The following is a 12,247-nucleotide window of genomic DNA, read 5'->3' as shown; positions in this document are numbered from 1 at the left end:
TTTGGTTTGATTATATTATTTAATTAAATGTATTATTATTATATTTTTATAGTTTTTTATGATTATTCAATATATTATAATTTATGATTTCGTGTTTCAGATTTGATCATACTTGGGATGTTTACTAGACTCTTGTTCGGACAGATTTCAGTGAGTTATTTGTAAAAATTACAGGCCTCCAATAAAAAAAACAACATATTTCCATGCAAAAAAATGTACCGCTTTGAGCACAGAAATATTTACATAATCATACCGCTAGGGAGGTTAAATGTTTATTGATCAAAAAATATAAATAAGTGAGCGCAATCCCAAAAGCGACCAATGCACTAAAAGGAACCACAAAAACCTTTCTAATAATATCACAAAAGCAAACAGTGCAGTGCTATATAAAATTAATTGCAGAAAATTAAAAATATAGAATATAAAAATAAGTCCACTGTAATTTCAAAATACAAATTCCTCAGTCAACAGTGAAAATTCTAGTGTTGTAGATGCAATCCGGTCTCCCGTTGTAGTAATATGAATAGATTGCCTACTCACCAGAAACCCAGTATAAAAACGCATATCTGGATCACATGCATCCTAGGATCTTGGATAGAGACAGCCTGGAAACGGAATCCTCTGATGATCCCTCATTAGTGTAAGGAAAGGATACCGATCTGGTCTCAAAGCGCTTACTTCCTCAAATCTGCAGCACTGCCTAAAAAACTGGGGCTGAGGTATGGAAGCTCAGTGCCAGATATGGAAAATAAAGGTGCTCATAGTGTAGTATTTTTAAAATTATAAATTTATTGCGTATAGAATATGAGCAATATTACATACATAAACGGCTGCATAAGGTAAAAAACTGCTGCAAACAGTAGTAAAAGCACCCAAAATCACTTACCAGTGTACATCTAATGTGGGCCGCCGGACCTCCTGATCCTGCGGCGTGGCGTCAAAGCGTGCAGAGGCTCCTCCTAGACGCGTTTCGTGTAAACACACATCTGCAATAGGGGTGATGCCATGCACACCGGACGCCATAATAGCCCTATATATAGGGATGGTGATGTGTATAATCGCGCCGGCGCCATTTTGCCGTAGACCGGCATACTGCGCATGCGCGTGCGCCATTTTGCCGGCGATTTCCAGATTTCTAAAATGGCCGCCTTATGTCCCACCGCGCATGCGCGGGCGTCTCGGCCGCCATTTTCTTGGTTGGAATATCCCCTGTATCCGCATTGAGATGCGCATGCGCGGCCGTACGGCCGCCATTTTACTGGGGGCAACATCTAAGAGATGAGGACACAACTTAGTGTCCTAAAAGAAGATGACCAAAAAGAAACAAAGTATTCAAACACGGCCGTACGGTCGCCGTTTTCACTGGGGGCAACAACTAGAATATAGGGACTCCTTGCAGTGTCCTGGCAGATATCAAATATAATAAAAACCTTTTGTACATCATATATCTTGTATACAGTGGATAGAATATACAAACACCACCTGGTGTCCTATCTGGGAATAACCTTAGGTCAAACATTAAGTTAGAATGGCCCATTAGATGGATATAACAGTAATATCCAATATGGATATAACACTGTGCATAGGTAGGAAATACGGCCGCCACTTTACTGGAATTCTTGGCTGGTATTAATGCAAATTCTGACTCAATAATGTGTTCCAAAAATCTAGCACATTTAAAAGAGTAGTGCATATCCAAAATACTAGGTTATAAGTATACATGCAATACGACAATCATAAGAATGAAATAGAAGAAATATGAATTAAACATTTTAAAACTTCCAATAATAGAAAATGTGTACACGTCAAGCAGAAGGTCAGAGTATTTCAAGAGTGTATGATCAGCTATTGTCAATGAAGCAATTAAGGTCCACTTCCACATTCAAGCCTAGCGGGGTCCGGGATTTCATTTCGAAAATCCACTTCGTTTCCAGACATGAAACTTGTCTGGTACTGTTAGAACCCCGCCAGTGATGTTGTGCCATGTCAATTAGTGTAAACTTAAGGGAAGATGGATCCCTATGGTGGTAATCCCTGTAATGCTTTGATAGGGAATGTTCCCGGAAGCCCCTTTTAATATTATAAACGTGATCTCTAAACCTGTCACGGAGTCTCCTCGTTGTTCGTCCTATATACTGTTTTTGGCACGGGCATTCTAGAAGATACACCACGTGTCGTGTATTGCAGGAAATAAAAGAAGTTATCTCATAATCTTTCCCGGTTACAGTAGAAGAGAAGGACTCAATTTTTTTCTTCGACATTTTGCTATGTTTGCATAATTGGCACTTCTTACAGGGGAAAAAACCTTTAAAGTTCCCGAAAAAGACTGGGTGTACGGGGGGATCCATAATATTTGGAGCAATCGTGTTACGTAATGTTAAGGCTTTTCTAAAGATAACTTCTGGTTTTTGAGGTAAAACTTCTGATAGTATTTCCCAATGTTTTTTCACAATGTGATGTATAGTTTTGTGTTGTATTGAATAAGGAGTAATGAACGGGCAAAACATTTCCTTTTTCCGTTTAGGTGGTCCAGAGAGTATATCATGTCTGTTTAATTGGCTACTATGTTAATATCTCGATCTAAGGAGTCAGCCATGTAACCTTTATCTAAAAATCTCTGTTTGAGAATTTGTGCTTTCTCATGATAAGTCCCATTTTCCGTACAATTACATCTTAGCCTCATAAATTGGCTTTTGGGAATACCAGCTAGCCATTTAGGATGATGGCAGCTGTCCGTAGGGATGTACCCATTCCTATCAGACGGTTTGAAATACGCTTCAGTAATACATTTACCACCCCTGTTAATGATAGTAATGTCCAAAAAATTCACATATTCAGTACTGTATTCATATGTGAGTTTAATGTTCAGACTGTTATTGTTAAGTGTACCCAAAAAATTAATTAGGGCTGTTTCTTCCCCCTGCCATACTAGGAGGACATCGTCTATATACCTTTTATAGAATACCAATTCTGGCCATTCCCTGGAATAGACAATGTCCTCCTCCCACCTGGCCATAAACAGATTGGCCAGGCTGGGAGCGAATTTCGCTCCCATTGCAACACCTCTGGTTTGTAGATAAAACTTGTTATCAAACCAGAAGTAGTTGTTACTCATGGTAAAATTCAGAAGGTTCAGGATAAACGTTTTATGTGTATTAGAGATGTCATTAGTAAGATTAAGGTAATACTCGGCTGCTGCCATACCATCACTATGATCGATGTTACTATACAGCGATGCCACATCCGCTGTTACCAGAAATGTAGTAAGTGTAGGGTCCCAGCTAAGCGTACTGATATCATTCCATACTTGCTTAGTGTCTCTGATATATGAAGGAGTGTCCTGAACTAACGGCTGCAAAAAATGATCTATATATTCCCCAGCTCTAGAGCAAAGGGACCCGATGCCACTTATTATAGGCCTGCCGGGGGGGATGTACAGGATCCTTGTGGATCTTGGGGAGATAGTAGAATACCGGTAACCTAGGTGCCTTAGGGCATAGATATTCCTTCTCCCAAGTATTTATTACATGCTGTTCATATGCGTTTTTAATAAGGTCCTTTAGAGTACGTTTATATATGTTGAGAGGATCCTTGGGGAGTAAGGTAAAAGTATCTTTGTCACCAAGGATATTTAATGCCTCTGACATATAATCCTCCTTTTTTAATACTACTACCCCCCCACCCTTATCAGCAGGTCTAATCACTAAGTTCTTATTACTGAGTAAAGATTTAAGACCTCTATCCGCATCCTTAGTGTTATGGGGCTTCTTAACCCTAACCAACTCCATATCCCTTATTACTAGTTCTTTAAAAATATTGATGTGCGGTTGTTTATGTGGTGGGGGGTTAAATAAAGACGCATTCCGAACGTTAGAGTAATGGGAATTAGTAGTTAAGTTGTTTGAGCCCGTCGTTTTGCTCATGAAATGTCTCTTAATAGAAAGTTTCCTTGCAAATTTGTGTATATCTACATACGTTTGAAATTTGTTGAGTTTGGTTTTAGGTGCAAATTTCAGACCTTTGTCTAAAACAACAAGTTCCTCTCCTGTCATTGAAGTCCCGCTTAGATTGTATATACCCTGTCCTATTAAGTTCTCCTTTTCTTTGGGTCTATTAACCCTTTTTCCTCCCCTCCGTCCTCTGCCCTTACGCTTCTCTTTCGCGTTTGTCCTCCTCCTAAAAAATGGGGGCGTGGCTGTGAGTTTTGCTGATTGTGTGAGTATTGATTCTGGTTACTAGCGTTGTTCCGATGGTGGTCATGACCATAATTATGGTTATTATGATTGGAATTAAATGACTTCTTTTGAGGCGGGTGGCGTGGTTGTCCCTTAGGGTATGTGTCCGAATACCTGGGTGACCCCTGAGAATACCTACGACCATCCTGATATTGGGAACTATTAGAATAATAATATTCCCTACGATCTGGTGATTGTGGATAATAACCCCCGTTAGAGGGATGACCTCCTTTGGGACGGGCTGGGTGCCATCTCATATCTCTGGACCCAATGTTGTTATCCTCCATACCATAAAGAGGTTCAAATCTATTCTGGATTGGTATGGAAGAGGGGTGTTTGCTGTGTTGTTTAACAGGTGGTCTCGACTCATAGTGACTAACTTTCCTTTTACTGGGAGTCTTATGTTTAGAGTTGGTATTAGTAGGATGTACCTCCTCAACCATATCCATTTTGGGGACTTGCCAGTTTTTTGACCTAAGGTTATTCCCAGATAGGACACCAGGTGGTGTCTGTATATTCTATCCACTGTATACAAGATATATGATGTACACAAGGTTTTTATTATATTTGATATCTGCCAGGACACTGCAAGGAGTCCCTATATTCTAGTTGTTGCCCCCAGTGAAAACGGCGACCGTACGGCCGTGTTTGAATACTTTGTTTCTTTTTGGTCATCTTTTTTTAGGACACTAAGTTGTGTCCTCATCTCTTAGATGTTGCCCCCAGTAAAATGGCGGCCGTACGGCCGCGCATGCGCATCTCAATGCGGATACAGGGGATATTCCAACCAAGAAAATGGCGGCCGAGACGCCCGCACATGCGCGGTGGGACATACGGCGGCCATTTTAGAAATCTGGAAATCGTCGGCAAAATGGCGCCCGCGCATGCGCAGTATGCCGGTCTATGGCAAAATGGTGCCGGCGCGATTATACACATCACCATCCCTATATATAGGGCTATTATGGCATCCGGCGTGCATGGCATCACCCCTACTGCAGATGTGTGTTTACACGAAACGCGTCTAGGAGGAGCCTCTGCACGCTTTGACGCCACGCCGCAGGATCAGGAGGTCCGGCGGCCCACATTAGATGTACACTGGTAAGTGATTTTGGGTGCTTTTACTACTGTTTGCAGCAGTTTTTTACCTTATGCAGCCGTTTATGTATGTAATATTGCTCATATTCTATACGCAATAAATTTATAATTTTAAAAATACTACACTATGAGCACCTTTATTTTCCATATCTGGCACTGAGCTTCCATACCTCAGCCCCAGTTTTTTAGGCAGTGCTGCAGATTTGAGGAAGTAAGCGCTTTGAGACCAGATCGGTATCCTTTCCTTACACTAATGAGGGATCATCAGAGGATTCCGTTTCCAGGCTGTCTCTATCCAAGATCCTAGGATGCATGTGATCCAGATATGCGTTTTTATACTGGGTTTCTGGTGAGTAGGCAATCTATTCATATTACTACAACGGGAGACCGGATTGCATCTACAACACTAGAATTTTCACTGTTGACTGAGGAATTCGTATTTTGAAATTACAGTGGACTTATTTTTATATTCTATATTTTTAATTTTCTGCAATTAATTTTATATAGCGCTGCACTCTTTGCTTTTGTAAAGTTTATTGATGGTTGTAATAAAAGGCTGTTTGGGCCATTAACTCCAGTTTGTTGTCTGAGTGGTTACTTAAGGTAAAGGGGGTAGGTAATGGTCAGGGGAGACTGGGAATAAGTCATCTTTAGTCCCCTGGTCAAGGGAGGCCCAGAGTAGAAAAAAAAGAAGACATGAACGAAGGGCCGGCATGACAGGAGTTAAAGGAGGTTGGGAGAGGATAGTCCTATTAGTTAAGGGGGGAGTCTAAATGGTTTTAAGGAGGGACCGGGTGGAGCCACAAGTGGTGGTTTGACAGAGTATGGCAGGGGGACATCAGTTAGAAGATGGATTTGACAAGACAAACTTCCCGCCCACCCGTTGTTTCATGGTTTGTTTTGGTGGTGGTTGTGCAAGTTGGTGTTGAGGGGCAGCCTGCGGGGTGCAAGGTCCTCATAGGTTACTGTGGGCACAAGAAAGGTACTTTGTAGGGACCCGTCTGAGGTATGGCTTCCAGTTGTTCTGATGGGGGTATCTGCGGTGGTTGTCTCCGAGTTGGTGGTGTTGCAGCTGGAGGCCTATTTAAGCAGGACACAGGTATTCTCTTTTCTTGATGCCTATTGGGACTTTGAATACTTATATTATACTGTGTCTTATGTTATTTAAATGTTATTTATTGATGGTTGTAACAAAAGGCCGTTTGGGACATTAACTCCAGTTTGTTGTCTGAGTGGTTACTTAAGGTAAAGCAACCCCCATATTTAATTCAACCCCCATTAGTAAATCAACCCCCATATTTCATCTCCCCCCCCCCCCCCGGTATCAATAAAAGCTAAAGTTATTCACTAAAGATGTTGTTGATGAGTAAAGAAGCAGTTGTTTACTATAGGCTGTGTACTACCCCACCACAGAAGACAGCAATGTCAAAATTATTAAAGGAATTTATTATAGGGATGGATTATTTGCATAATGTATGATAACATGCATGTGTTACTGCACTGCACAAATGTAATTGGGGGCTAACACTTTAGCTGTTACTAATTACTTAAAAGAAGTATGGCCAAAGGTTTTCAGGCCATACTTCTCTTGTGGGTCACATAAGGACAATACCTTTTATCCTCTTGTGACCCAGTGTCAGCCTATAGCAGGCTATATGGTATATGGTAAAGAGATGGAGTATAAAATGAATATTGATATTGTATTGCCCCAGCGATGGTGGTTTTGGTAAGTCTTTAAATTTTGTAGTGATGGATGTTAAACCCACACTTAGTTTGGCTGCTACACCTCTACATTAAGTACATCCACCAATCTTGTGAAGTATGTATATATGGGTGAAAACAGAAAAAGAGAGGGAAAAATTATTCAAAATGCAGGGCAACAATATGAACAACTTAAATAAAATGTGCAAAAATACACAATAAACAATTTGTCACGTGACCTTGTGACTTCCTCATAGGAAAAATGAGGAAGTTATGAGCTCACGGGCTAAACATGTCAGGAGATTAATGATGTCATCACAACAGGAAGTCCAGGAGCAGCCGTCTTCACGTGCAGTATTCATAGAAGTTTATCCTTAAGGGGGCAATGTCTTTAACATTTAAAAAAAGTGATTCATCTTGTGCACTGGATCTTTCAGTGCACTTGTTTTATAAGTAGTTTTAATCTTTTGGGCTTATTAAAGGATTGGGTGTTTATTTACTACACCATGAGAGTTTATTTATTCTTCAGGTAAGGTCATAAGCTCATTCCTAGCCACGCTAGGTTGAAAATCTGCAACAATCCTTCAAACAGCCTCATATGTGCTATATCTTGAATCTGACCATGGATGGATGAGCTACTTGAGGCTGTTTGAACCATTGCTGCAGATTTTCAACCTAGTGTGGCTAGGAATGCGCTTATGACCTTACCTGAATGTGGGCCAAACTGTGTGGTCAGAGGCTGAAGTAACAGGTGGTGGGCACTGCGGTGGAGCACAGACTGCTACATACAGTATTGTGGATCACATATGAAAGAGTTTTCTGAATAACAAGGAGTCAGCAACATGATACACATTTGATGAAAGACATTTTGAGATTAATATATAGATTTCAGTTTATGATGTTTGTTTCATTTATCATGTAATTATTTTTGTTATTTTTGCACATTTTATTTAAGTTGTTCATATTCGTGTGCTGCACTTTAAATTATTTTTACTTTTTTTGTGGTGTGGGAACACATCAGCTGTGGGAGGCAACACCTGTTTGTTTATCTTTTTATTTTAGATTTTTTTTGAGGTTTTGTTTGGCTAGCGCGGTGTTAATCTGTTTTTCTTGTTAGAAACAGAGAGAGACAGAGGTCTTACTTTCTAAGTGCAGTTTATAACATATTATTCACCTAAGGTGGACTTAACTAGACCTGTCATTTGAGATGCCAGTTTTATATGCCACTCAGTGTGTGCAGATTTATACATTTGTTTTTATAGTTTTCCAATAAACTACACCTAGAAGGTGGCATCTTCTCTCTCTCTGTTTTTACCCATATATAGCAGGCTATTGCTTGCTATCAGCTGATGGGGCAGAACTTCACCAGACTCTGTAAGGATCCTGACAATATTGTTATGATCCACCCAGCTGCCTGATTGATAGCTGGCAGTACCTTTTATCAGGTAGCTGAGAGCCAGTGCCAGGGCCAGTGGTGATGTTTGTTTTTTTCTTTTTTTTAAAGCCCATACTTCTCCTTGACCCTTCTCCTTTACCCTTAATTTGTTGGAGAACTTAGTCAACTGACTATTGAGCATTGGGAGTATGGTGTATTTTTCAGCTCAAAATGTTTTTGTCTGGTTATTACTTAGTCTTATCTGTCTGAATACCTTATTAGGGCAGCATTCTGGCTCCCTCAATTTTTAACTTGAAGGATGTCGGGTGGAAAGGGGTCAACAGGGCCACCCACTAAGCATATTTCATCAGGAACTATTCAAAAATTCTTATTTGTGTATGGCTAGTTTTATGAACAAGTACAGTGTGCATTTATCACTGTTCTATCTACAGCTTCAATGCTTACAAAGGATCTTAATAACATAACCTTAATATGAGAAATAGAGAAAAAAAAAAAGCGCCACAAACTAAATAGAACAAAAGCTGCACTCCTAACCAAAAAAAGGTAAAAATGTGAATAAATCAAAGAGTGCGCTAAATATAAGTAAATACAAAAATTATTAGTTTAAAATAATGATGTCCGTGATAGAAAAAATTTTATATAAAAGTCCATCCACCATAACAAAGTATTTAAACAGTTCTGAAATCTTGTATAAATCAAACACCATGCAAAACAAATCCACCACCGAATGAAATGGGTACACTCACCAGAGCTCCATGCTGACCAGATTATAAATCAGCAAAGATAGCGTTTGCTCTGGGAGCGATGAGCAGCAGAAGTAATCCAAACTGGGAGCAATATACTGCAAGCAGCCAGTCAGCACAATATGAAATAGCCTTAACAGCAGGTAGTCATCACGTCTCCATGCCATAGATCATGTTCGGGGAATCAAAAAAGGAAATCATGGTGCAGTACGTTTAAAACCAAAATGTTTTATTAAAACGTCAGAAATGCACTCACAAACAGGGTGTCTAGCCGACACCAGCAATGACAGCCTCAAGAAAACAGGGCCGAGCCTCGCTCACCGCGATATCACAGCCGACAGTCTACGAGGAGCGTCCAGACGTCACATCCAAAAGAAGCCCCGCCCTACTAGTTTCGTCATCCGACGAACGCCGTGAGGACGTCGGATGACGAAACTAGTAGGGCGGGGCTTCTTTTGGATGTGACGTCTGGACGCTCCTCGTAGAGGATATCACAGCCGACAGTCTTCCTCGTAGACTGTCGGCTGTGATATCGCGGTGAGCGAGGCTCGGCCCTGTTTTCTTGAGGCTGTCATTGCTGGTGTCGGCTAGACACCCTGTTTGTGAGTGCATTTCTGACGTTTTAGTAAAACATTTTGGTTTTAAACATACTGCACCATGATTTCCTTTTTTGATTCCCCGAACATGATCTATGGTATGGAGACGTGATGACTACCTGCTGTTAAGGCTATTCCATATTGTGCTGACTGGCTGCTTGCAGTATATTGCTCCCAGTTTGGATTACTTCTGCTGATCATTGTTCCCAGAGCAAACGCTATCTTTGCTGATTTATAATCTGGTCAGCATGGAGCTCTGGTGAGTGTACCCATTTCATTCGGTGGTGGATTATTTTTGCACGGTGTTTGATTTATACAAGATTTCAGAACTGTTTAATTACTTTGTTATGGTGGACTTTTATATAAAATTTTTTCTATCACAGACATCATTATTTTAAACTAATAATTTTTGTATTTACTTATATTTAGCGCACTCTTTGATTTATTCAGATGATAACATAACCTTGCCAGGGAAATCAGGTTTTTCATTACCTGCGGCAGAGCTTGTACGACAGTGTCCAGTAATGCCCTCATGCCTGTTGCCATTTTCAGCAGCTTCAGCACTGTAAATTGAAGACAATTAAAGAGTGTTACAATAACAGTGATTTAACAGTGTAGTCAAACTCATCACTGATCACTTTACTGCTTCATTTAGTCAAAACCATTTATTCAAACAAAAATGTATTTGAAAGAAAATGCTAAAAAGTAATTGAAAGAAAATTTGCTTTTCAAATATAACAAATATGAAAACTCTGAATGCACCATTATTAGGTAGTTTGATGAATAAACTAATTTTTATTATGAATCTGTAATATTATACCAGTGAAACAAGAACTTTATTTTGTTGCCTTGATGTACAACTCCAACCCAAACTTTTATTTTAAGAATTTTGACACAGTGAGATACTCTGCTTGATTTTTTATTGCTTTTTTTAGGTCTCTTTCACATGGGTGAACGGGTCATGTTTGCCTGCACAGAACGCAAAGGTGTGGTCAGTCCCATTCATGTTTGTTATGAAGCAGTGGCTGCACAGACACAGCCACTTTGCCCAAATTAATCGCTGTGTGGGGGCAGGTTCATGTCCCAAAATGCAGACAGTATGCATTCAGAGACACGCATCGGCTGCTGAATGGGACCAGTGGTTGTGTCCTTGCAGCCTATGCCTCCCAAAAGACATGAATGGGACTGCCTGCATGCTTGAAGCACTTGTGCATCCTGTGTAGGCAAACATAGCCCTTCGCACATGACGGCTACAGCACGGTTGTCCAGTCCTAAGAGGGCGTCATATGATGTCCTCACAGAATGCACCCTCCTGCGTGCCCCCAGCAATGCACATCCAGAGATCTCGTGAATGCTGTGTCCTACTGACACAGCTGATCACGTGATGTGGTAAAAGGCCAATCACAGCGGCCTTTTACCACGCGATCAGCTGTGTCCAATGACATAGCAGATAATCCGGTAAATACAGTTGCCGGTTATCAACTGCACTTTCCACACACTGTCACAGCATGAGGAAAATACTGCTGATAACTGGCAATTGTCAGAGAACAGATCAGCACTGACCATCAGGGCACTCAGGATCAGTGCTCAGCAGTGCCTCCCAGCAGTGCCAGCCACCTGTTCCCATCAGTGCCGCCCACCTGTGCCCATCAGTGCCTAGCAGTGCCACCCATCAGTGCTGATCAGCAGTGCTGCCCATCAGTGCTGCCAGTCAGTGTCCAGTAGTGCCGTCAGTCAGTGCCACCCATCAGTGCCGCCTATCAGCGCAGCATCATCAGTGCTGCGCCATCAGTGCCCATTAGTGCTGCCTATCCGTGTCACCTCATCAGTGCCCATCAGTGCTGCCTATCTGTGCAGCCTCATCAATGCAGGAGAAAAATTACCTGTTTTTAAAAATTTTATAATAAAAACAAAAAACTTTTTTTTTCAAATTTTTTGCTCCTTTTTTGTTTATAGCGCAAAAAATAAAACACCATAAGAAAGCTCTATTTGTGTGAAAAAAATATAAAAATCTCATATGGGTACAATGTTGCATGACAGCGCAATTATCATTCAAAGTGCGACAGTGCTGAAAGCTGAAAACTGGTCTGGGCACAAAGAGGGTATATGTGCCCGGTAGGCGAGTGGTTAATCCTAGATACATACATGTAAACAAGGCCTTATGTGCTTACTTTAAAGCGGTATTAAACCCAAAACCAAAATGTAATATATTGCACCTTACCAATCGTTAAATGTGGTGGCTGCAATAGTTTTACTTTTTTTAGGCTTTTTTCCCTGTTTTCACCCACTGATCTGGTCAGTAACACCTTTAATGTAGTAGCCTCCCTAGCGGCCTGATACATTTTTTTGCATTGAAATATGTAGTTTTTTATTGTAGGCCTGTAATTCTTAGGAATAACTCAATATTACATGTTAGCATTTTTTAAAGTACATGTAAGATAAAAAAAACTAGAAAAAAGCTGTTAGGAACGTTTTAGTAGC

At 40.6% G+C, this 12,247-nt stretch overlaps 1 protein-coding gene across 3 annotated transcripts in view; it reads right to left on the bottom strand.

Annotated features, from left to right (window-relative positions):
* The window catches only part of CACNA1I (calcium voltage-gated channel subunit alpha1 I), a 1,904,325-nt gene that overhangs the window by 324,975 nt on the left and 1,567,103 nt on the right, over positions 1–12,247 (bottom strand). For all 3 annotated transcript variants that reach the window (XM_089683626.1, XM_089683627.1, XM_089683628.1), the window contains exon 27: positions 10,259–10,329. In XM_089683626.1, coding sequence (XP_089539752.1) covers positions 10,259–10,329 — 71 coding nt within the window. The remainder of the gene's footprint in view (positions 1–10,258; positions 10,330–12,247) is intronic.

The sequence above is a fragment of the Staurois parvus genome, unplaced genomic scaffold (genome assembly GCF_062004578.1).
Source record: "Staurois parvus isolate SC_StPar_1 unplaced genomic scaffold, SC_StPar_1.0 ptg000316l, whole genome shotgun sequence".
NCBI lineage: Eukaryota > Metazoa > Chordata > Amphibia > Anura > Ranidae > Staurois > Staurois parvus.
This window is presented reverse-complemented; position numbering and strand designations above follow the sequence as displayed.